At 43.2% G+C, this 27,307-nt stretch overlaps 1 protein-coding gene across 1 annotated transcript in view; it reads left to right on the plus strand.

Annotated features, from left to right (window-relative positions):
- adam10a (ADAM metallopeptidase domain 10a) overlaps window positions 1-27,307 on the plus strand; it is a 184,851-nt gene that overhangs the window by 40,031 nt on the left and 117,513 nt on the right. The window contains exon 2 of the mRNA XM_038812909.1: window positions 6,334-6,484. Coding sequence (XP_038668837.1) covers window positions 6,334-6,484 — 151 coding nt within the window. The remainder of the gene's footprint in view (window positions 1-6,333; window positions 6,485-27,307) is intronic.

Raw genomic sequence — 27,307 nt, forward strand, 5'->3', positions numbered from 1 at the left:
TTGAAAGTGGGTCTTGATTCTCTTAATGAAAACCTGGCTCTATAGGGCAGCAGGGAGGTGAGCGGGTGGTGAAGATCAAGGAGAAATGGGAAGTGGGAATGGAGATCAATTGGGGAGTATGGAGTGCGGCACTGTGCAGGGTAAACGGGACCTCGTGTGCAAGGATAAGCCTGATGCAGTTTAAGGTGGTGCGCAGGGTGCATATGACTCGAGCGAGAATGAGGTGGGTTCTTGCAGGGGATAGCAGATGAGTGTGAGGTGTGGGCGGGGGCCAGCGAACCACGTGCACATGTTTTGGGGTTGCGAAAAATAGGGAAGATTCTGCGCGTGAGTGCTCACGGTCTTAGCCAGGATAGTGGAGGAGGAGGTGGATCCAGACCCCTTGGTGGCGATATTTGGGGTTTCAGAGAAGCCGGAGCTCATGGAGAGGAGGAAGGCCAATGCCATGGCCTTCACCTCTCGGATTGCACGGCGGCGAATTTTGCTGGAGTGGAGGTCGGCATCGCCACCGGGGTTAACAGCATGGTTGGGTGACCTGTACGACTTCCTGCGGTTAGAGAAGATAAAGTATGAGTTAAGGGGCTCAGCGGGGGAGTTTGAGAAAAGGTGGGGGATGTTTGTGAACATGTTTGAGGTGCTATTCGTCGCAGGAGCGTGGGTGATGGGGAGGGGGGATGAAAAGGGGAAAAATCTGTACAGACTGTATAGTTGATTGTTGGGAAGTATGTTTCCTGGTATGTTTACTTGCTGTAACCAGCTTTGATACAAGTTTGTAATAAAAAAACGTTTTTATAAAAAAAAAAGGAAACCTAGCTGTATGTCTAATCGTAAGTTTAATACTGGATCAAAGAGAATGCCTTGCCCTGCCAGGGTAATCTGAGGTAGATTGGCCACTTTTCAGGGCTGAAAGTGGCAGTCCAGGCCAGTTCATCAATTTGCGTGATACACAGTGCAAAATGATCTGATCAGAGTTGCCATGATCCTGTGGAACATCTTTCTCCCTATTTCAGCAACAGGCTCTCATGGTGAGCAAATGGCGCCGGCCCCCTTTACGAGGTTGCTGATGAGGCCAATCTTAGTGTGTGAAATTGTAAAAATCTCAGCACTTGCATTTAGCAGTGAAGGTCTGTTTGCAGTAGACTGGTAGAGAATGCCCCGGCAGATTTTTGAACCAGTGCATCAAGGAAATGATGTCTATTTGCTCCGTTCCAAGGTGAATTTCAGACAGAATGGAGCCCATAAAGAGATGTAAGGAAATTATTACCTGTTGCTGCGGATTTAAATACAGCAAACCTATCAGAAACGTGTGTAAGGGGTAGGAGGTTAAGTGTCATTCGACCAAAGACCTGTTTCTCATCGAACCATACGAAGATGTTTGTTGTTAGCACTGTTGCCTCTCAGCGCCAGGGACACCGATTCAATTCCAGTCTTGGGTGACTGTCTGGATAGAGTCTGCATGTTCTCCCTGTGTCTGCATGATTTTCCGATAAGTGCTCCTGTTTCCTCCCACAGTCCAATCAAGTGCAGGTTAGATGGATTGGCCATGCTAAATTGGCCTTTGGTGTCCAAAGATGTGTAGGTTAGGTGTGGTTATGGAGATAGAGTGGGCTGAGGTAGGGTGTACTTTTAGAGGCTCGGTATAGAATTTATGTGTTGAATGACCTGCTTCTGTTCTGTAGAGCTTCTAAGAGTTGGGCCAAGCGAGGATTCCATGGCAACACCATCCAATTTGGGCAGACTAGGTGTTAAAACTGAACTGCACTGCGTAAGTTGTGAAGTTCATAAGTTAACTGAATACTGATCTGCTTATTGAAGTGCCATGCAACGACCATCCCCTACAAGAGACGATCTAATGACTGCCCCTTGACAATCAATGCCATTATCATTGCTGTATCCAGGCGGCACGTGGTGCAGTGGTTAGCACTGGTACTATGCCGCTGAGGACCCGGGTTTGAATCCCGGCCCTGGGTCACTGTCCGTGTGGAGTTTGCACGTTCTCTCCGTGTCTGCGTGGGTTTCACCCCCACAACCCAAAGATGTGCAGGGCAGATGGATTGGCCACACTAAATTGCCCCTTAATTGGAAAGAAAATAATTGGGTGCTCTACTTTTTTTTAAAAAATTTAGTGTATCCAATTCATTTTTTCCAATTAAGGAGCAATTTAGCATAGCCAATCCACCTACCCTGCACATCTTTGGGTTATGGGGGCAAAACCCACGCAGACACGGGGAAAATGTGCAAACTCCACACGGACAGTGACCCAGAGCCGGGATCGAACCTGGGACCTCGGCGCCGTGAGGCAGCAATGCTAACCACTGTGCCACCGCGCTGCCCATAATTGGGTACTCTAAATGTAAACAAAAAAAAATTAATTGCTGAATTGCCGCACAATCAACATCCTGGGGGGTTACTATTGATCAGAAACTGACCTGAATTAGCCACATTAATACTGTGGCTACCAGGGCAGGGTCTGCAAGGCACAAGTCAGGAGTGCAATGGAATACTCACCACATGGCTGGATGTGTGCAACTCCAACACTCGAGAAGCTCGACATCATCCTGGACAAAGTAACCCTCTTGATTGCCTCCCCTTCTCAAACATTCAAACCCTCCACTACTGACAAATGGTGGCAGCCATGTGTATCATATAAGATGCATTGCAGTAACTCACCAAGGTTCCTTGGACAACACCTTCCAAACCCGTGACCACGATCATCTAGATGGACAAGAGCAGCATATACCTGGGAACCCCACCACCTGAAGGTTCCCCTCCAAGTCACTCACCACCCTGACTTGGAAATGTATCGCCGTTCCTTCACTATCGCTGGGGCAATATCCTGGAACTCCCTCCCTAATAGCATAGTGGGTGTACCTACAACTTGAGAACCACAGCGGTTCAAGAAGGCAACTCGCCACCACCTTCTGAAGAGCAACTAGGGATGGGTATTAAATGCTGGCCTAACCAGCAACGTCCACATGCCGTAAATTAATTTTTTTAAAAAGGGTACAGATTGCTATGATATAGCACAAATATCAATGTTTTCTCAAGTGGTGAATATGTTAACATGTACTAGATGCTGTGGTATGAAGAGGCAAGAGTTCAGCTCCTTTTTCACCAACACACCTTTAATGGTTCAAACTCACTCTGCACAGAACTCTACAGATCATCACAAGCTCCAGAGTCCACCTGAAGCCCCTTTACATATCAGTGTCAATCATTGAACACTTATAAATGAGACAATCATTGAATACTTAACATAAATGAGACAACTAATTGCAATGTCTCTTAACCCATTACTTAACAAATAGGCTAGTAATGTTAAATACTAGCATGAACACATCATTGCTATTGATATGCAAATGCTCTTTGGCTTTCTTCGCCATGTATGAAGTTTTGGCAATTTTTTGTTTTAAACCATAATCACTAATTTGTCAACTTTACTGCCTTAATGTAGTGCAGTCATCTTATTTTGCCATCAGAACTGGGCACTAGCAATTCTATTGTCTGTTTTGAATACACTGTGCTGTAGACAAATTTGAGTTTGTGAAATTCTGTAACCTTTTTTTGATGTGGACTTTTTGGCTGCTAGGATTTGCAGTTATAAAACAAAGGTTTAGCAGTCTTCAAAAGATTGTGTTTGTGATGTAACAGGATGTTTTCTTGTTTCTTGATTGCTAGCTACTCAGAATTAAATCAGTTTGCCTCCCCTTCCCTTGCCAGTGGCTGTACTAGCCTTTTGATGCTGGTTATGCAGCTTAGGCTCCTGCATGAGGAAAGGACATGAATTTGTCTTTCTGGATGGCACGGTGGCGCAGTAGTTAGCACTGCTGCCTCACGCCACTGAGGTCCCAGGTTTGATCCTGGCACTGGCTCACTGTCCCTGTGGAGTTTGCACGTCCTCCCAGTGTCTGCTTGGGTCTCACCCCCACAACCCAAAGATGTGCAGGTTAGGTGGGTTGGCCATGCTAAATTGCCCTTTAATTGGAAAAAATAATTGGGTACTCTAAATTTAAAACAAGATTTTGTTTTTCTGCTGCCTTCTGCATGACTGGCAAAATTGTCAAGACTTTTTCACGATAGTTCTGACAGATGCTTGCAATTTGTGAAGTGTGTATTAAACAAATGCTTTACGGGGAGGCAATGGCACAGTGTTATTGTCACTGGACTCATAAACCAGAGACCCAGAGAAATGTTCTGGGGACCCAGGTTCGAATCCCACTACTGCAGATGGTTAAATTTGAATTCAATAAAAATCTAATGGTGACCATGACACCATTGTTGATTGTCCTGAGCACCCATCTGGTTCACTGATGTCCTTTTTAGGGAAGGAAATCTGCCATCCTTACCTGGTCTGGCCTACATGTAACTTCTGATCCACAGCAATGTGGTTGACTCTTGACTCTTTCTCTTTCCACCCCCCCCCCCCCCCCCCCCCCCCCCAGGGCAATTAGGGTTGGGTAATAAATGCAGGCACAGCCTTGCGACACCCACATTGAATAAGAAAAACTGAACAGCGCTCCCTATGGCAAATTTTACCATGAAGCTAAAAAAATCTTTGCAAATTGTTGCGGATGAAGCAAGTGGTGTTTGACTAACTTTCTCTTCACTGTTGGCCATGGCTTTGTGTATTTAGAGGGAGTGTTCTGACTTTTAGTTTTTGATACTAAGCAGACTTTCGGGGTAAGTTTAAATCAGAAGAAAAGATTTCCTTAATTCACACAACGCTCTGAAATGTAAACACACCAAAAAAACATTCACGCCCTCATGAACACTCAGTCCCTCAAGAGCAGCACGGTAGCATGGTGGTTAGCATAAATGCTTCACAGCTCCAGGGTCCCAGGTTCGATTCCCGGCTGGGTCACGGTCTGTGTGGAGTCTGCACGTCCTCCCCGTGTGTGCGTGGGTTTCCTCCGGGTGCTCCGGTTTCCTCCCACAGTCCAAAGATGTGCGGGTTAGGTGGATTGGCCATGCTAAATTGCCCGTAGTTTCCTATAAAGTAAGGTTAAGGGGGGGGGGGGGTTGTTGGATTACGGGTATAGGGTGGATACGTGGGTTTGAGTAGGGTGATTATTGCTCGGCACAACATCGAGGGCCGAAGGGCCTGTTCAGTGCTGTACTGTTCTATTGATCTATTAACAGCGAAACCACACACCAGTATAATGTGTTCTCCAGGTAGTGAGAGATTACTTTATTCCCCACTTGAACAATATGCCTATGTGGGAATGAAGATTTAAGCTCAACAAGACAACAGCCTGTGACTGAGAAGCAAGCTATTGATCTGAACTGTATCTCAGTAGGGTGTCAGTTGCTCCACAGAAGGAATTGACTTTTTAACATTTTGGTTATTGATCATGTCTATCACACCTGTACCGATGTATAACATTAATAGATCCAAAGACTAGCAGGCATTGCCCATGCTGTTTCGTGCATTGAATGATTTTTGTTCTTTAAAAGAACATGGATTAGAACGGCAACTATTGATGGTAAAATGAGAAGTCATGGGGGGAAAAAGTAGTATAAATTGGAAAAGACCCAAGCTTTGGGAGCAGCTGGATGTTATGAATATGTACCACTACCACCAACTAAATCAGGATCAGTAATCCCACTGTCTTCAACTGACTTTCACTGGTTCTGTTCTTGCCCCCTGTCTTGGTCTCCTTCCTCTTTCTTTCCTCCACCCCCCCCCCCCCCACCCACCCCACATCATAATGATCATTCTGATGTAAATAGGACTCTCAGTATTAGGATTCCAATGACGAGTTAGTCAATAGATCAGGTAAAAGTGATGGTGTTTGGACAAGCAAGACCTACCTTTCAGGCAAATGTTGAGCTCCAGGGATAGATTGAAGTCGGTCAAGCCAAGTTTTTATTTAACACTTGGGCCTGCCTGGAGAGAATTATACCATTTTTCTTTAATCGGTGATAGTTGAGTCATGCAATTCAGTCATCAAGTTTGGATTTTCCCACTATTACTAACACCCCAGGTGCTCATTGATGAGTAGCTACAGTGTTCAAGTCGGTATTGTCTTCACTATCTGATATGTGGTTAGCTTATAGAACTATTAACTTGGGAGTAAAAATAATATATTTTGTTAGGAAAACATTTAATGTACTGCAAACAATTGGGGGAAGAAACGCCTTGAAGCTGGAATTTTTGAGTGAACTTAGTTGAATGAATAACATGATGACTCGATAAGATCTGTACTGAGGGTATTGATTTTGTTGTTTTCCTCATTCATGTACTTTGGGCTTTAATCTTGAGGAATGACAATTAAGAAGTAAACTTTGATTATTGTATGTGACTGTATTTAATACTGCTTGTTTGATTTACAGGGCACTTTGGAAATCCTTTAAGCAAGTACATTAGACATTATGAAGGTCTGTCATATGACACAGATATGCTGCATCAGAAGCATCAACGTGCCAAGAGGTCAATATTGCACGACGGCCAGTTTGTCCATTTGGATTTCCATGCACATGGCCGGTATGTACTGCAAAGTTAAAACTCCTTCCTCCAGATCTTATGAGTTCAGCATGATCCTACTGTATTTTCAAAAATTCTATTGACAAGTATTTGCTCTATTTCTCAAATTTATCACATATTGCTGAAACAGAATCCCCATTTCTACCCCTCTGAAGAGTATGATTGTACCTTCAGTGATTTCTATTTGCTCTGGTCCCTGCTCAGAAGATTTAGACAAATCCATCTGCACAAATGGATAGAATCAGTAGCTGTGCAGTAGTATATCATTCAACTGATTTCCATTTTTACCTGGAGACTAGCACTGCCAACGACCTAAACTCAAACTGATCCGAGATTTGATTGTCCACAAGTAAAGAAGAGTGAACTTTTTTTGTTTAACTAAAAAGGTGTTGCTAAGCATTGGCATTGGCTCTTCTGCAAGCTTTAAATCATGAGCTTGGCTCGGCATTTAAACTCATACTCTCCTGTTCTGGGACCTTTGCTCTTTGTGGTTTTTGTAAATGACTTGGATGAGGAAGTGGAAGGGTGGGTTCATAAGTTTGCCGATGACACAAAGGTTGGTGGAGTTGTAGATTGTGTCGAGGGCTGTTGCGTGTTACAACAGGACATTGACAGGATGCAGAGCTGGGCTGAGAAGTGGCAGATGGGAGTTCAACCTAGATAAATGTGGTGATTTGTTTTGGAAGGTCGATTTTGAATGCTGAATACAGGGTTAAAGGTAGGATTCTTGGAAGTGTGGGGGAACAGAGGGATCTTGGGATCCACGTACATAGATCCCTCAAAGTTGCCACCAGATTGATGGAGTTGTTAAGAAGGCGCATGGTGTGTTGGCTTTCATTAAGTTTAAGGATTGAGTTTAAGAGCTGTGAGGTTTTGCTGCAACTTTATAAAACCCTGGTTAGGCCACACTTGGAATATTGTGTCCAGTTCTGGTCACCTCATTAATGGAAAGCTATGGATGCTTTGGAGAGGGTGCAGAGGAGATTTACCAGGATGCTGCTTGGACTGGAGGGTCTGTCTTATGAAGAAAGGTTGAGGGAGCTGGGGCTTTTCTCACTGGAGCGAAGAAGGCCGAGAGTTACTTGATAGGTGTACAAGGTGCTGAGGCATGGATAGAGTGGATAGCCAGAGACTTTTCCCCACGGTGGAAATGGCTGTCATGAAGGGACATAATTCTAAGGAGATTGGAGGAAGGTATAGGGGAGATGTCAGAGTTATGTTCTTTATACAGAGAGTGGTGGGTGCGTGGAATGCACTGCCAGCTGATGTGGTGGGGTCTGCTTGATTAGGGACATTTAAGCGACTCTTCGACAGGCACATAGACAGCAGTAAATTGAAGGGGTGTAGCTTAGGTTGATCTATTAGGATAAATGGTCGTCACACCATCGAGGGCCGAAGGGTCTGCAGCTGTACAATTGTACGATCTATGTTCTGTGCATGTTTCACTGATCTGGAAGAGGTTTTGGCTCTTTCCTGCAAATCTAATCCTCCTCCGAGGGCTGTGAAAATCAGTTTAATAATGCAACAAATTGTGTTGGTACCTGTTGCTTATGAGAATGTTGCAAGGTTTTTGAGGTTATATTCAACAGATAGCTATAATTGCTTATCACTGGAACCACCCATCTTCAGAAAGGATTTACCTAAAGCCATGGAATTCCTGAATGAAAAATGCTTCAATTATATGGTCAAATGTGGAACATCACCTCAAAGCAACCTATAACAAGCTTTAAAAAAAAACGGCCAAGCTGCTAGTTCTGCAAGTGGCGTTATTGTGAACTTCCAGTTGAAGTGGCATTTATTCAACCTACATGGACCGTGCAGCACCAACTAAAACTGGGTCTTTCTCATTTTTGCATTTAAGGTTGAATGACAGAAGTTAAATCAAAATGCCAGAAATGCACACTGATCAGATAGCATTTAAAGTTAATTGATAGCTTGAAGACATCCCATCAAAATAATTTTGAGTACTACCATGTACCCTGTGGAAGTGTGAGAGAGAGCTCTTTGTTTCTTTCATGAATATCAGGATTGTTTTTGAGTTTAGATGAATCTAAAAAATGTATTCAAATGTGTTTGTAGTGTTGGTCAAAGCAAGTCGCATGAAAACACAATGTTTTAAGGCATTGGAGAATTTGAGCATATCTTTCCACCTGTAACTTTCGTTTCTGTCATTCTTTTAAGATCTAATGACTGCTTGGGTTTCTATTTGAAAATGACCCAGTTCCAGACAAGGGTGGATATGTTCAAAATCTCATGCGCATTTATCGAACTTCCTTGCATCTCATTGCGTGAGCTGCAGTTGTGGTTTTATCAAACCACTGCCATTATTTCCATATCCTCTGAAGATAATCTGATCCCTCTGTCAGTTGATGCCAGAACATTCTGCAGCACAAATGAAGTCACTTCGATCTGACAATTCAGTTTTTTTTCCATGCCACTTGCTAGAATTCCCAACTTGCCTGCACTGCTCTAGTGAGCAACCAAGTAGTATCCAGTTCTTTCCTCGTAGGAAGGACAATGGGAGGTAAATTGCAGAGGGATGCTTTCGTGTTGCATCTGTCAACCACTTCAGCTGCACTGATGAAAACATGCAATGGCGGCTACTTAAATTTGAGAAAAGGAGCATTTTACATGCTGCTAAAAGTATTAATTCTAAAGTTTAATTCCTACCTGAAACTGCAATAGAAACCAGTTTTTAAAATTCTTTCTTAACAGCCTAAAATATTAGGAATTCCGATTGTCAGGAAGTCCAAGAATGTTCTCCTCTTAAGCTGGAGCCAGTTATTACATCGCATTCTGACTTCCAAAATGGAGACATATTAGCAGCCACATTTGTATAGTTCATTATTGTTGGGCGGCACGGTAGCACAGTAGTTAGCACTGTTGCTTCACAACTCCCAAGGTCCCAGGTTCGATTCCCGGCTTGGGTCACTGTCTGTGCAGAGTCTGCATGTTCTCTCCGTGTCTGCGTGAGTTTCCTCCCACAGTCCAAAGATGTGCAGGTTAGGTGGATTGGCCATGCTAACTTGCCCTTGGTGTCCAAAAAAGGTCAGATGGGGTTACTAGGTTACCTGATAGGGTGGAGGTGTGGGCTTAAAGTAGGGTGCTCTTTCCAAGGGCCAATGCAGACTCGATGGGCCGAATGGCCTCCTGCACTGTAAATTCTATGATAATGTGATGGGGTCACGGGAGTTGCACTGAATGTCAGAAAAAAATCTATGATGTTTGTTCATATATTTTTGCTTGTTGAACTGCATTGGTTTGCATTAGTATTTTGGAAATTATGGTATCTTGTGCATTTGGCATGTGAACCTTCCCCAGATTGAGCCACTGTTAAACCGGATTTTAAGTAGTAAATTTAAACTCATCTTAACGGGGTCAGGGTTTGCTTGGGTTGTGCACAAATGACAGTGAACTCAAAATTTTAATCCATCACTTTTGAAAAATGTATATATTTTATTACAAACAATATAAAAGTTTCAGCAACCATAAAGCACACACAACCATACTACAGACAGTTTGTCATTTTTATATATTTATAGGCTAACTAAGTTTACCCCCAAAACAGAAAAACCCAGCCTCTCTTCCTCCTCGGTTCCCCTGCCTCCAAAAATTGTGACAAAAAACAGATCTTTTGAAAACTGAGATGAATGGCCTCTACTTGAATGGAATCCCGTCTCTGACCCCCGAAGGGCGAACGTAATTTTCTCTATTTGTAGAAACACAGACAGGAACCTCGGGAGAATGTTCATTTTTATAGTCTGTACTTGACCCGCCAAGGAAAGTGAGAGAGCATCCCATCACCTCGGGTCCTCTCACCCCATCCACCTTGCTGGCCAAGTTCAATTTGTGCACGAGCTGTCTGAATAACAAGATACCTGAATCTAGTTTTGGGCAGCTTGAATGGCAAGGTTCTCAAGTCTGCACACCTACCCAAGGGATTTACCGGGAAGACCTCCCTCTTGGTCATATTAAGTTTGTATCCTGAGAAGGATCCAAACTTCTTTGACAAGCCCATTCTCTTCCCCATACACAAGAGAGGGGCCGAAACGTACAGCAACAAGTTGTCTGCATAAAAGGATTCCCTCTGCTCTGTACGCATCCCTTTCAATGCCTCTCCATTCCTTCACCGACTTAAATGTGATGGCCAGGGGTTCAATAGCAGTGCAAACGGGGGCAAAAGGCATCCTTGTCTCTTGACCATGGGCAGCCGGAGGTATCCCGAGCTCATTGCATTCGTTCTAACACTCGCCGTGGGGGCAGTATATAACAATCTCACCCCAGCGTTGGCCCAAACCTGAACCGTCTCAGGACCACGAAAAGGTACCTCCATTCCACCTGATCGAAAACCTTCTCTGTGTCCATAGAAATTATTTCTTCTGGAACCTTCCCCCAAGATGTGGTCGTGACCATATTCAAAAGCAACCTGATGTTATTTGACAATTGTCAACCCTTGCCAAAGCCAGTCTGATCCTCTGAGACCACCTCCGGAACGCATCCCTCCAAACACCTCGCCAGGACCTTTGCTAGCACCTTCACATCAATGTTCAACAAGGAAATGGAACCTGTGAGACCCAGATGTTACCTGTCTTTGGGACCAGGGAGATGGCTGGCAATTCCCGTGACAACAAATGGTGTCAGCGATGCTGCAAACTGCTTGTAAAATTCCTCCAGAAAGCAATCAGGTCCGATGCTTTCCCCCGATTGCATAGAACCAATGCATTCCATTATCTCCTGCAGTCCCAAGGACGCCTTCAATCCCTGCCCCCTCCACTTGGGAAATCCAACCCATCTAAAATTTTCTCCACCCTGGAGTCCTCCACCTGGGACTTGGGCCTATACAGTCCCTGATAAGATCCTCAAATGCTTCATTGATCTTCTCTATAGCCATCACCAGCCCTCCCCCCTCATCCTTAACCTGAGATATGTCTCGTGTAGCCGCCTGTCATCTCAACTGGTGAGCTAACAGACAGCTGGCCTTCTCCCCATATTTGTAGAATACACCCAGTTAATGACGCAACTGGCTCACCGCCTTCCCTATCAATACCAGATCAAACTCCACTTGCAACCTCTTCTCTCCACTCGCAGCTCTTTTGTCGATGCCACTGTTAATCCCTGATTATTTTGCTGTCAGTCTAGTTCAATAAAATCTGAGATGGATTTGCAGGTATCATATCATTTAATAATAACTAACTTGCAAGGCTGACTCAATCCATAGGACCTCAGGACACACACTGTCTTCTGAGAGCCCAGAATAAAGAGAACCTCAGAACAAAGGAACACTGGAGATATACTTCAAATTACATCAAGATTCGCATACAAACTTCCCATTGGTCATTTTACACACCTCCTGACCTGGTCATATATCCTAATTGGCTTACTTATCCTGGGCCTCTTTTTACCCAGCATCCTTTTCACTATTCTCTCCACGAGGCAAAGCTCCCCTCCCCTTTCCTAGCCATGCTGTGCTCATCCCTTTGTTCTCTGTCTGTGAACACATTACCCTCAGGGTCCTACTGTCCATCATATTGGTTTGTTCACTTCCTCACCACTGAATACTGCTGGTCCACTGCCAAAAAAGCATCGACCAACCTTTGCCTTTCCATCTTTCCGACCTTGTCCCTGTGGGCCTTATAAGATATTACCACCTTCAGCACTTCCCAAAATGTCGAGGGTGATAACTCCCCCTCTGATTAAACTTCAAATAATTCTCTATGGCCGAGGCTACCTTTTGGCAAAAATCTTGTCTGTCAGAAGTGCCAAATCTAACCTCCCGCGGTCCGCTGGGTTGGACCTTTCTCTTGCGTCCACATAATGTGGCACATAGTCTGATATCACTATTGTAGTATTCCGCCCTTGCAATCCCCAGGAATATCGATTTTTGCCACCGCCAAAGCCACCCGTTTGTTGAACATGATCGCAGCCCCTCTCAACTTTGAATCAAAACCCGAGTGGAACCCCTGTCTCACCCATACTTTCCGTAGCCTCGCCCGATCCTTCATCCTTAAATGTGTCTCCTGCAAGAAGACAATGTCCACCTTCAAGCTCTTCAAATGAGCAAACACCATCTTTTACCCGGCCGTTCAGCCCCCCCAGGTTCCATGTCACCATCCTCTTGGCGGGGGGGGGGTCTTCGGATATCCCCTCCCTCTGTTAAGGTCCGCCATCCCAACCTGATGAGGAGATCTGGTGGGAGTTTCGCAGACATCTTCAGCCTCTCTTTACAATAATCTGAGGTCCCTATCTGCTTCAAGAAGACCACCATCATCCCTGTCCCAAAAAAAAGCCAAGCAGCATGCCTTAATGACTATCATTCACTGGCTCTGACATCCATCATCATGAAGTACTTTGAAAGGTTAGTCACAGCACGAATCAACTCCAGCCTCCCGGATTGCCTTGATCTACACAGTTCGCCTACCGCTGCAACAGGTCCACAGCAGACACCATCTCCATGGCCCTGCACTCTACCCTGGAACACCTAGATAACAAAGACACCTATGTCTGACTCCTATTTATCGACTACAGCTCGGCCTTCAACACCATCATTCCTATAAAACTCCTCTCCAAACTCCGTGGCCTCGGCTCCTCCCTCTGTGGCCTGTGGGTTAGAAGGATCCAGGCGCAATCAGTAAAGATAGGCAACACCTCCTCCACGATCATCCTCAACACCGGCGCCCCACAAGGCTGTGTCCTCAGCCCCCTACTATACTCCTTATACACCTATTGCTGAGTGGCCAAATTCCCCTCCAACTCGATTTTCAAATTTGCTGATGACACCACCGTAGTGGGTCGGATTTCAAACAATGACGAGACGGAGTACAGGAATGAGATAGAGAATCTGGTGAACTGGTGCAACGACAATAATCTCTCCCTCAATGTCGACAAAGCGAAGGAGATTGTCATCGAATTTAGGAAGCGTAGTGGAGAACATGCCCCTGTCTACATCAATGGAAACAAAGTACAAATGATCGAGAGCTTCAAGTTTTTAGGTATACAGATCACCAACAGCCTGTCCTGGTCCGTGTCTCTCCTCTTTCCCCCCCCCCCCAAACCACACAATGCCGACACTATAGTTAAGAAAGCCCACCAACGGCTCTACTTTCTCAGAAGACTAAGGAAATTTGGCATGTCAGCTACGACTCTCACCAACTTCTACAGATGCACCATAGAAAGCATTCTTTCTGGTTGTATCACAGCTTGGTATGGAGCCTGCTCTGCCCAAGACCACAGGAAACTACAAAAGGTCGTGTATGTAGCCCAGTCCATCATGCAAACCAGCCTTCCATCCATTGACTATCTATAATTCCCGCTGCCTCAGAAAGACAGCCAGCATAATTAAGGACCCACGCACCCCGGACATAGTCTCTTCCACCTTCTGTCAGGAGAAAGATACCAAAGTTTGAGGTCACATACCAACCGACTCAAGAACAGCTTCTTCCCTACTGCTATCAGACTTTTGAATGGACCTACCTCGTATTAAGTTGATCTTTTCTCTACACCTTGCTATAACTAATATTCTGCAGTCTCTCCTTCCTTCCCTATGTACGGTATGCATTGTTTGTCCAGCATGCAAGAAACAATACTTTTCACTGTATACTAATACATGTGACAATAATAAATCAAATCAAGATGTTGCTCAATCCAGGCCCACCCAAAGATGGGGCCCAGCCTAAATGGCTGCCTTCTCTGTCCCCACCTATACGTGGCCACAAAAACACTTGGGTCACCAGTATACTATTCTCCCACTCTGATTGAACTCTGAAGTCAACTGTCTTGCTTCCCTGAAGAGTTTGGCTACTGTTAGCCAATTTTTCTCTGGTTGTACATCCACATCATTAAATTGCCCATGATTCAGTATGAATTTGGCTTGGAGCAGCCTGATGGGAAACACATCGTAGAAACAACCTACCCTTATTTACCACTTTTAAACCAATCTATGTTATGATTGAAATCTTCCTTGGTTCAGTTGCTTCGGCAATGTTTCTAATTGTCAGCAAATTGCTGCTCTGGATCTCTTCCACTGCTTATCGGACAATAATAAAGTCCAGGAACTATTCCACCGAATAGGTTCCGCTACTTTATCATAATATATCATCTGTATATTCAAATATTGTAAGGAAATTCTTGATCTTGTCATTGCTCTTTTGCCTACTCTTGTTGCTTCCGAGTATTTTGTAGCTAGGATTATTCCGTTCCCAGTACCGCTAGCCCAAGGCATGTCTCTTGGGTGTTGTTGTATCGATAAGTCTTTTCATGGCAATTGGGCCTCCAGTCCACCAATTTACTTTCTACATGCATAAAACATGTATTCTGGAATGCAACACAGAACCTGCCTCTGTTGCCAATCTTATTCTCTAATTACAAATCCTTAAGATTTAACCTTTACTTTCTCTCCCTCTTCCCCACCCCCATCCAAACATTAGTCATTTTAACATCAACTTTGTTCCCAGACTTCAGGCGAATCCTGCCCCTTCTATTTCATTTAGTAATCCGGTTCCACTTTTGAAAGAATCCAAAGCCTTTAGTCCTGCACCATCTATCTTGCCTTCTGTATTTTAGTAATGCTATACTAACTTGTGGCTCCAGCAATAATCCTGAGATTACTATCCTCTATTTTATCCTGCCTCTTAATTTGTATCGGAGTTTGTGAAACGCCCGTTGTAGATTTTTGTTCTATTTCATCCTATGTCATTCGTTCCAACTTGACTTCAGGCTGTTCTGGCTTTGTGTGGACTGGTCTTTCATATCATATCATAGGACCATAAATATTACTTGCAACAACTCAGTGGGGAAAAAAAAATGTGTGAAGCTGAACAAAGTTGTTTTTTTGGAGGGAATGTATCTTTTGTGAAACTTGTAGAAATATTTACCACATAACAGCTGACTTGCAATCATGAGTTCAAAGTGCGTCATATCTGCTACTTGCTGCTTTTCGGGAGGAGGAAGTGGTAGTTTGCCTGTTAGCACTCGTTGGAGACAAATAATTTACTGTAACCTCCCCACAAGTTATTGCTTAATGTGTTCTCTGCAATATATTTGTAGTGTATTGATATTTCTAATTATCTCTGATTGATCAAGGCAAGAGTTTTACTTGCAGTAAATTCTATTCCGTATAATTCGTTATCAGAGTTGACTGATAGAAGAATATAATTGAATCTGTTCATATTGATTTGCACTCCTTGTTCACAGCAGTTCTAAACTTAAAGTTGCTTGTACCAGTTCAAGCTGATTTACTGATCTGCAGATCAGTGCCTCTTAAGGTTAACGTGCAGCTTCAGTCGGCAGTTAGGAAGGCAAATGCAATGTTAGCATTCATGTTGAGAGGGCTAGAATACAAAAGCAGGGATGTACTGCTGAGGCTGTACAAGACTCTGGTCAGACTGCATTTGTAGTATTTTGAGCAGTTTTGGGCCCTGTATCTAAGGAAGGATGTGCTAGTCTTTGAAAGGGTCCAGAGGAGGTTCACAAGAATGATCCCTGGAGTGAAGAGCTTGTCTTATGAACGGTTGAGGACTCTGCATCTGTACTCGGGTGTTTAGAAGGATGAGGGAGAATCTTATTGAAACTTACAGGATACTGAGGAGGCTAGATAAAGTGAATGTAGAGAGGATGTTTCCGCTAGTAGGAAATACTAGAACCAGAGGTCACAGCTTCAGACTAAAGGGACGATCCTTTAAAGCTGAGATGATGCAGAATTTCTTCAGCCACAGGGTGGTGAATCTGTGGAACTCTATGCAGCAGAGGGCTGTGGAGGCCAAATCACTCTCTGTTAAGACAGATAGATAAGTAGCATGGTAGCTATGGGCAGCGCGGTCAGAGGTTCGATTCCTGGCTGGGTCACTGTCTGTGCGGAGTCTGCACGTTCTGCCCGTGTCTGTGTGGATTTCTTCCCACAAGGCCCGAAAGACTTGCTGTTAGATAATTTAGACATTCTAAATTCTCCCTCTGTGTACCCGAACAGATGCCGGAATGTGGCTTTTCACAGTAACTTCACCGCAGTGTTAATGTAAGCTTACTTGTGACAAAGATTATTATTAGGTTCTTGATTAATAAGGGGATCGAGGGTAATGGGGAGAAGGCAGGAGGATGGGATGAGCAACGCACCAGCCATGATTGAATGGTGCAGCAGACTCGATGGGCCAAGTGGCCTCATTCTGATCCTATGTCTTATGGAAATGTAGAGGAAATTCATAATACCAGACGTGACAAATTCATGATACTATCACTTAGGCTTTCTCATTTAATTATATGCATCGCAAAGTAGTTGAGTTTTATTTTTTCTCCTGTTGCCTGGAGGTTCTCTACAAGGGCTGCAGATGTATGGGAATAACCTGGAGCTCACACTTTAAAAAACTTATTTGGTGTACTGACACCAAATGGACTGCAGCAGTTCAAGAAGGTCACCAACCCCATCATCCCAATGGCATTTAGATATGGGCAACAAATGTAGCCTTGCCGACTATGTTCGCATCCCATGAAGAATTTTTTTTAAAAATCCTTGACCAAACAATTAAAACCTATTAACTTGTATTTGTTGAACAATTAAAAACAACGGCCTTGAATACCTGGTTAAAGACTGTATGACCCATAATTGACTTGAGTAATCAATTTGAGCACTGCTTGTACCTTGTAATATTAAAGGGCTAAATACTTTCACTTTGGTAGCAGCATAAGCTGAAGGCTACATGGCTTTAGGTTCCTGTGCTTGCACAACAATGTTTCCTCTGAATTGCTGAGGGAAAAGCCTTAGGAAATGAACAAGTAAAATATAATGTACTAAAGTCTGATTATAATTTCCACCTTTGCCAAAAATAATGGCAGAGCACTTCTCTGAAAATCAATTAAAATGAAATGTAGAGCAGTTCTCAGAATTCAGAATTAATAGAGTTGATAAATGGATTAAAAAGCAAACAAGATAATGGGAAGATAATCTGAGTTATTCAAAATGAAATTGAATAAAATTTGCACTACATGTTTAAAATTCTAATTTTATTTTAGATTTGAGGATTGATGTGACTCTGGAGTGAGAGAACAACTTGCCTTTTGAAGTTTTAAAAAAAAAAAAAATGTTCCAAGATATTTTACTGATGTGTATTCAGAAAAAGATTGATGCTGAGTCAAAGAAGGAGACATTTCAAGCAGTGACCAAAGCTTGGTTGGAACTTTTTTTTTAAGGAAGGCCTTTGTGAAGGAGAGGGAGGAGAAGCAGAAAGGTGCTCTCGCGAATTAAAGCATTGGGCCTATATGGTTGAAGGCATAATTGCCAGTTGTCATGAAGGGTGTATGCACAAGTGGTCATGGCCAGCGGATTTGAGAGTTTGGTGAAAGGCAGACTTTGAATGCTGGAGGAAGTTGTAAAGATAGGGAGAGAGAGAGGATGGGGGTGAAGTGATAAACCGATTTTAAAAGGACTAGAATTTGAAGTTGAGCATATTATGGAGTGTGGAACCAATGTAAGCCATTTAAGACCGGGATGGTGGGTGAGGGGAACTTGGTGCTTGGGTAGGATATAGGCAGCATGTTCTACAATATTCCAAAGCGGTGTCCAGCATTGAATAGATTAACAATATCACCCTTCATTGTAAAAGCTTTTTGAGCTTTTGCAATCCAGACTAGCTATTACTGAAATGGAAGCCATTCCATGCGTGGATTTCAATCCCTAAGCAAGTGGAAGAAGATTCCATAAGAATGTCGGTGCCGTTATGCTATAAGTTGATCCTGTTTGCATCATTCACATCCTGTCCTTGTGATTGTTAAATTGCTTGAAAAATGTCTCTATTAGTACGTAGCTGGAGACTAATGTTGTACCTGTCCAATTCAGATACTTCGACCAGTACACTCATCAAAGTTTTACCCTGGTGCCCTCAGTTGCGAGATGAATAAAGGACAAACACTCTAATATAAATTCAACCAACTTATTCAACATCAATATCATTAACCCCCATAAAATGCAAGAGACACCCAAGATTCGGTTATGCTCTAGATGGCTTGTTTGAACTGTGGGTCCGATTCTTGAGTCCCTCTGGTCCATTGTCATGAAGGTGAGTCTCGCTGGCACTTTCCTCCTGTCTTTCCTCCCTCCCTCCCTCCTTTCCTTTCGTCCCCTGCCCATTCCTCCCAAATATCTCTATTGCCTCTGCTTGGAGTCTTCGCTGCTGGTGGGCCTTGGGTGCCCATTTTTAACCCCTGCCCTTTTGCCATTTCCCCTGGCTTTCTGCCAATGGTGCCCCGGGAGGGGTTCTCAGCACCCAATGGTCTAGTTGATGACCATTTCACAGGACATTTGAGCTCGTCCCAGGTGTCCCATCTCTGGTGCTGTGGGCTGCACATAACCTGTTCCTATATAAAGTAACAACAGAAATTCTGGATGCTTGAGAGTCTGGCTCGATCTGGGCTACTGACCTGTGCATATCAATAGGGTGCGATGATCTCCTAATGGGTGATTGATGGGGCAATTCCAGACCTCTTCTGGCAGCCTGTCCTGGGACTTGGATATTTGACTTTGGTCTATCTGAATTTCAACAGCTTGCCTGAATTTGGTCTGTATTTCATTTAAAGTGTTCCATTCTTTCATTTAGGATATCCAATTTTAATCGTGCTCAAACCTGGGCCCTGGTGGGTCACCATACTAGATAATTCACCACTAGTTAATTCAATGTTTACAGTAATCTGACAGTGAGACTCTTAAAGTACATGTTTGTTTTTTGAATTAAATATGTGTAATTGCTACATTCTCAGTGAGCCCCTTGTGTCTGAAGGTAACATTAAAATGAAATGAAAATCGCTCATTGTCACGAGTAGGCTTCAGTGACGTTACTGTGAAAAGCCCCTAGTCGCCACGTTCCGGCGCCTGTCCGGGGAGGCTGGTACGGGAATCGAACTGTGCTGCTGGCCTACTTGGTCTGCTTTAAAAGCCAGCGATTTAGCCCAGTGAGCTAAAACAGCCCCTGTTAATATTAAGGCTTAATATTTTTTCAGAACTGTAAAATGTCTCTGTAAAATCTGCTTAATGACATGCAATCTTGTTAATTGACTTGACAGACCAGTTGAAAAAAATCTAAATTTTTCCAGCAGGTTCAAAAGGATTCAAAATGACACTTAATGGTCTGATAACTAGGTTCAAAATCTTTATTCTGGGCTGTTTGATGCAAGTGATTAAATTATCACAGAATCTTTTCAGTGCAGAAGGAGTCCATTTTGCCCATCAATACTGCGCTGGCCCTCTACCTAGTCCCACTCGCTGATTGAACAAAAATTCTTACAAATAGTGTAACCTCCAAATGTTGCGTGAAAAAGCAAATCTTGAACAGGAATTTTGAGTAACCTTAGCTTGGTGCTAGAAACATAAGTGTTTAATGGAAATGTTGAAGGCTTTATAGAAATTTCAGTAACTACTTATGATAAATCTTTCATTGAACATCAATCAACTTTGGGAACTGTTGGAACCGGAGATAAATTAATGTAAACTTCATCAAATGTTACAACTTTGACCAACTTAAGTAAAGATTCAACCTCTTTTTTTTTTTTCTTTTTTTTGTACAAACTTGGTCAAAACTGACCAAGAGGGACATGACAATGACAATGACGGTCTGGATTTTCCAGGTGGTGTTCCACTTCCGGGTGCGGCATGGTCACGGAGCAGTCGGTGGCGACGTACCCACAGTAGTCCCGATCACGGGAGAAGCGCCCAACAGCCACTACCAGCATTAAAAAAAATATAAATGCAGAATACCCAATTCATTTTAATTTTCCAATTAAGGGGCAATTTAGTGTGGCCAATCCACCTACCCTGCATATGTTTGGGTTGTGAGGGCGTAACCCACGCAAACACGGGGCGAATGTGCAAACTCCACACGGTGAGCCAGGATCGAACCTGGGACCTCGGCGCTGCGAGGCTGCAGGGCTAACCCACTGTGCCACGATGCTGCCGTATAATGGGATATTTGACCACATTATTTAAGTAATCCATATTTGTACTTGAGGGTATTAGAGACAAAAACATACGTCCAGTTATATTTTGTTTTTCTGTATATGGTTAAAGCTTCAATTGGCTAAGGTTAAACAAAGTGCATGCATGTCGATGGGTTTTGGTTTAATTTTAAACTGTATCTGATTGAACAATGTGAAAGTAAACCGGGTTCAAGAAATGCAAGGCTGTTGCTTAGCAATTGGGGCCACCTTGAGTTCGAAAGAACTTTGAGTTTGGTTTTAAACTGGACCCAGAACCAACTGGACAGGACTAGAGAGCCGCAAAATTTCCCAAAACGAAGTCCAGGAACCAGGGAATTGGGACAATGTTTCGGGAAGACTGAACTCAAAGGAACCAAGAAAAATAAGTTGAACAAGGTCCTGGTAGATGAAGTTGAGGTAAACAACAGAGGAAGTGCTCTTAGTTAAAGAGACAGCTGCACTGGGGTAAATTGGATGTTTTGTGGCATCTTTTATAAAAAAATAAAATAAATTTGGAGTACCCAATTCTTTCTTCTTTTCAATTAAGGGCCAATTTGGTGTGGCCAATTCATCTACCCTGCACATCTTTGGGTTGTGGGGGTGAAATCCACGCTGTTGCACGGAGAATGTGCAAATTCCACACAGAGACACACGGGGCCGCAATGGAACCCGGGCCCTCGACGCAGTAAGGCAGCAGTGCCTATTTACTGGTACAAACAAATTTAATGTTTACATTTAATTTTCCAGTCTTCCTTCTACTCTGGGTGGTGCCAGAGGACTGGAGAATTGCAAATGTTAAACCCTTGTTTGAAAAGAAGGGTGTAAAAATAAGCCGAGCGATGACCAGTTTAACCTCTAGTGGGGAAGCTTCTAAAATGGTGACTTGGGACAAAGTTAATAGACACTTGCGGAAAATTCCATCTAAAACACTATGGGTTTATTGAGGGCAAATCATGTTTAACTTTGAGATGAAGGGAGGGCTGATGAAGATAATGCTGCTGTTGTGGTAGAAGATTGAGAGCACTCCAGGTTACTTTCAGTAACCGAGACCTTATTCACAAACATGCTTGGGAGATGCAATCTGCTCCTGCATCCTAAAGGGTGTCTGCCTGATAAAAATGTCTGTGCAACATATTTGTATCTAATAAGTTCTAATAAGCGGATTTATACAGGCTGCAGCTGTAATTGAACAAACTGAAGGCTGAAATCTGTTTCTTATCACATTTTTGCTTACGCATCCTGTGAAGGTCATTAAAGTTACTTTACCACACCAGCATGCTGAGAAACGGCTCTAATAACTTATTTTAAAGCTGTTAATGCTTATAATTACATTTGCCTACTTCAAAGCTATTGATAATTAATGCTGAATTATTTTAATTACCCCATTTCATTATGTTGTGCATGGACTTCCAAAAGGGATTTGATAAAGTGCCACACAACAGACTTGAGCAAATTTAAGAGCTCGACCAAACGGGACAGTAGCAATACGCATATGAAATTGGCTAAGTGATGTGAAATAAAGTAGTGGTTGATGGTTGGTTCCTAACAGAAGACTAGTAATGTATATAGTCCATTGCTTTGGAGATTGGTGTTGGCACTCCTGTTCTCCCTTTATAACCTAGACCACAATGGACAATTTAAAACTTGAGGGCGATACGGAACTTGGAAGTATTGCGAGCTGAGTAATGGATAGGGTAGAACTTCAAAATAATAGTGGTGGATAAGGCAAGTGACACTCCCCTAGTCAAGCTGTTCCAGTACATCTACAACACTGGCATCTACCTGGCAATGTGGAAAATTGCACAGGTAGATCTTGTACATAAGAAATAAAACTCATCCAACACAACCAAATACTGCCAATCAGCCTAGTCTCGATCATCAGCAAAGTGATGGAAGTGGTCATCAGCAGTGCTATCAAGCAGCTCTTATTCAGCAACAACCTGCTCATGGATGCTCAGTTTGGGTTCCGCCAGGGTTACGCAGCTCCTGACTTCACTACAGCTTTGGTTTAAACTAGGAAGGTGGTTGTGGTGTTTGGAGGCCAATCATCGCAGCTGCAGGACCTCGCTGTGGGAGTTCCTCTGGTTAGTGTCCTGGGCCCAACCATCTTCAGCTGCTTCATCAGTGACTTTCCTTCCAGCATAAGGTCACAAGTGTGGATGTTTGCTAATGATGGTACAATGTTCACTCCCATTCGCAACTCCTCAGATACTGAACAAGCCCATGTCCAAATGCAGCAAGACCTGGGCAATATCCTTGCTTGGGCTGACAAGGGGCAAGTAATATTCGTGCCAGGCAGTGACCATTTCCAGCTCCCCAAAAGTTAAGGCGTATAATGGAATGCACTCTACTTGCTTGGATGAGTGCAACTCCAACAATACCCAAGAAGCTTGGCACCATTCAAGACCAGGCAGCCAGCTTTATTGCCATCCTTTCCACAAACATTCAACCCCTCCGCCATCAGCAAACAGTGGCAGTAGTGTGTGCCATCTACAAGACTCACTGCAGGAACTCTGGTTCCTTACACGCACCTTCCAAACCCTCGACCACAATCATTTTCGAAAGGGCAAGAGCAGCATGGAACACCACTACCTGCAGGATCCCCTCCAACTCGCTCACTATCCTGACTTGAAACTATATCACCATTTCTTCACTTGTCGCTGGGTCAAAACCCTGCAATTCCCTCCTACCAGCCCTGTTGTGCACTTAGCTCAGGGACTGCAATGGTTCATGAAGGCAGCTCACCACCGCCTTCTGAAGGTCAACTGGGGATGAGCAATAAATGCTGGATTAACCAATCATGTCCATATCTGGTAACGTGAATTGAAAAAAAATGCCATTTCGTGCAAAGAAGTATGAAGTGATTCATTTTCGTAGAAAGAACAGGTGCAATAAGGGGACAAGAGCAAGAGAACTTTGGTGTATATGTGCATAAATCATTGAAGATGACCGGGCAGGTTGAGAGATTAATTAATGAAGTCTATAGTATTCTAAGCTTTATTATGGCGGTATAGTGTACAAAAGCAAGCAAGTTATGTTAAACTTGTATTAGACACTGGTTCATTTTAGGAAGGATGTGAAGGTTTTGGGATGCCGCACCCCAAGAATGGTTCCAGGAATGAGGATTTTCAGTTATGAAGATAGAATGGGGAAGTTGGGCTGGTTTTGCTTGAAGAGAAAATTGAGAGAAGATTTGAAGAGGCTTTCAAAGCCGTGAAAAGTATGGGCTGGGGAGATGGGCAAAAACTTGTTGGTGGTGGCAGCATCGAGAGACACAGATTGAAGATAATTGGCAAAAGAAGGAATGACAACATTAGGAAAAACCTCTTCATGCAGGCGAGTGATAAGGAATGAACTGACTGAGTGTGGTGGAGGCAGGTTCAGACCAAGGCATTCAAGAGGGAATTGGATTATTATCAGAAGAGGAAGAATGTGCAGTGCTCTGGGGAGAAGGTGAGGGACTGGCACTCAGTAAATTGCTCTGTCAGAGAGCCAGCATAGGCACAGGAGGAGGCTCTTATACGATTTCTGGTCACAGGCAGAAATAGTGCATAATGTCTGTGCAGTTGATTAGATGTGGTGTTGCAGCACATTACTTATGGCCATAGTTCAAGTAGTTGACAATCCTGTCTCGCCATCTATGTCTTAACAGCATCAAAACGTTTAAGTGTTTGAAATGATTTCTGTTTCTCATTCCGTATAATGTTTGACGAAGGGAAGAATCAACATCTAATGATTTTTGGAAGATTTAATCTCTAAATACTAGCCTTCACTCTTACACAATGCCATTGTGTGTTTTAAAATCTTTTTATTTAACATGCTAAATTAGAGCCATGAATTTACTGCTCATTCCAGCCAGTCGGTGACTCTTGAGAGGTTATTATGGTAAATTTGACTTGGGGCATGGTGGATTTTTTTCATTATGCAAGACTAAGAAGGTTTCACAAAAATAAAAAAACTTAAATTTAAAATTATATGGTCTGACATGACCGTGTGAGTTTATATGTCAAGTTTCTTTGTCATCTTGATTGTAGAGCTTCAGAGTTTTTAATCTTTTCTCATTCATTCCTGTCAAGTCAGTCTTGTTCTCTGTTCCCTCCTATCCCATGCATGTTTCTTTTAAGGTGTAGTATTATCAGATCGGGTTTTCCCTAATGTAATCCTGGAGATCCCTCAAGATGTAGAATTCATTAATCTGATTTCATATCTTACAAATTAATTCGTTTTTGTTAAATTTTTAAAATTTCCTTTTGCATTGGATGTGAATCATCGATTTGTATGTCATATTGTGGATTATCCTTTATTGTATATATCTGTCGCTTGTTTTTCATCTTCGACCATAAACTGCAGCTCATTGTCTTCCTGAGATTGGTTTTAATTGAATTGGTAACATACCATTCCACTTAATAATTATAATAATAATAATAATAACAACAATAATCTTGGGGTGGCGCAGTGGTTCGCGCAGGGACTGCAGTGCTGAGAACCCGGGTTCGATTCCCGGCCCTGGGTCACTATCCGTGTGGAGTTTGCACATTCTCCGTGTCTGCATGGGTTTCACCCCCACATCCCAAAGATGTGCAGGTTAGCTGGATTGGCCATGCTAAATTGTCCCTTAATTGAGGAAAAAATAATAATTGGGCACTCTAAAATTTATTTTAAAAAATAATAATAATAGGGCAGCACGGTGGCGCAGTGGGTTAGCCCTGCTGCCTCACGGCGCTGAGGTCCCAGGTTCGATCCTGGCTCTGGGTCACTGCCTGTGTGGAGTTTGCACATTCTCCCCGTGTTTGTGTGGGTTTCGCCCCCACAATCCAAAGATGTGCAGGGTAGGTGGATTGGCTGCGCTAAATTGCCCCTTAATTGGAAAAAATTAATTGGGTACTCTAAACTTGTGTATATATATATATAAAAAAAAAAAAAATCTTTATTGTCACAGGTAGGCTTACATTAACACAACAATGAAGTTACTGTGAAAAGCCCCTCGTCGCCACACTCCAGCGCCTGTTCGGGGTATACTGAGGGGGTATTCAGAATGTCTAATTCACCCAACAGGTCTTTCGGGACTTGTGGGAGGAAACCGGAGCACCCGGAGGAAACCCACGCAGACACTGGGAGAATGTGCAGACTCCGCACAGATAGTGACCCAAGCTGGGAATCGAACCTGGGACCCTGGTGCCATGAAGCAACAGCGCTAACCACTGTGCTACCATGTCACCCATTCCTTGGAGCATTTAAATAGGAGCTTGTAACACCGTCCACTTCTCCTTTCATGTGTTGGGAGATATTTATAGTAAGCTTATCCATTGATCAGCTCAAACATTACCATCAATATTGACGTATATTTGTTGCACAACTGCTTCCTGAAAAATGGCCGGCAAAATGTATTTATAAACCATCAATGAAAGGATGTAAATGCATTCAGGGTGATTCAGAGAAGGTTCACTAAATTGATTCCAGGGGTGAATGATTTGTCTTATGAAGAAAGATTGAGACGTTCAGCACTATACTCGTTGGAGTTCAGAAGAATGAAAGGAGATCTAATTGAGGTGTATAAGATGCTAAGCAGGGTAGACATGGAGCGGTTTCCCCTTGCTGGACATTGTAGAATGAGAAGTCATCGTTTTAAGCTGAGGGATGGCAGATTTAAAACAGAAATAAGGAGGAATTACCACTCCCCAAGGGTGGTGAGTGAACCTGTGGAAGTCTCTACCCCAGAGTGCAGTGGATGCTGCAATACTAACTAAATTTGAGGACATAGAATTTTAATTAGTCGCGGGATGAAATGTTCTGGGAGCGGGCAGGAAGTCCGAGGTGAGGCTGAGTTGAGATCAGCCATGATCGTATTGAGTGGCAGAGCAGGCTCAAAATCTGAATTGCCTGGTCCTACTCCTAGTTCTTATGTTCTTGTGAAATTGCCAATGACAAGATGATGAGAAACTCTTCCGTGTAATGGAATATCCATTTGGTTTTAATGAGAAGTGTTTCTTTGAGGTTTAAAAAGATTGAAAAAAGTTTTTTTACAAAGGCTGTTTTCTTCTCAGACATATGTTCATTATTGAGTGCTTCTAGAAACTACAGGTGGTTGATTTCTCGATCTATGTGCCATTGTGCAGCTACTTGTTCTCAATTATAAGGGAATGATTGGTAACGTAGTGTTCTCTGGTACTGAATGAGAAATCGACAGATTGAGTTCCGATCCCACTTGGGCAAACTGGGAAATCAGTAAATCTGGTAATTTGTGGGATGGCGCCAGGTAAATAACCATAAAAAACAGCGTTGTCATTTTGAAAAATGGTTGGCCATCAGGGAAAGTGAACCTTCCCCTCCCAGTTCTTGTATGCTCTGGCCGACATGTGACTTCCAGCCCAGTGGTGGGCAACCTGCTGCCCAGGCACCATGTGGCCCACCTGGGTTCTGAGTGCAGCCAATGAGACATTTTGTTTAACATTAGCCCCGTGCAGTGTTGCCACATTCTACTGATTTCCATGTGTGATTGTTTTCCCAACTGGTATGACTGAAGTGATACGCAGATGAAGCAAGGGCACGTGAAGTGAGGTGCATGCTGATTGCACACAACATTGATTGAGAACTGTGTCCCCTTACCTTCCAAACTAAATATTTCTTTCGTTTTTACCATTTGCAGTTGATGGTTCTATGGATATATGAATGATCAAGCATCGTCTTTAAATCATTATGGAATATTTGGCATGTGTTGGATATATTCCATCTTATTCAGAGGACCATGATTAGTCTTTTTAAAATAGATTTAGAGGACCTAATTCCTTTTTTATCCAATTGAGGGGCAATTTAGCATAATCAATTCACCTACCTGCACATATTTGGGTTGTGGGGGTGAAACCCATGCAGACA

This window comes from Scyliorhinus canicula, chromosome 12, assembly GCF_902713615.1.
Source record: "Scyliorhinus canicula chromosome 12, sScyCan1.1, whole genome shotgun sequence".
NCBI classification, from domain to species: domain Eukaryota; kingdom Metazoa; phylum Chordata; class Chondrichthyes; order Carcharhiniformes; family Scyliorhinidae; genus Scyliorhinus; species Scyliorhinus canicula.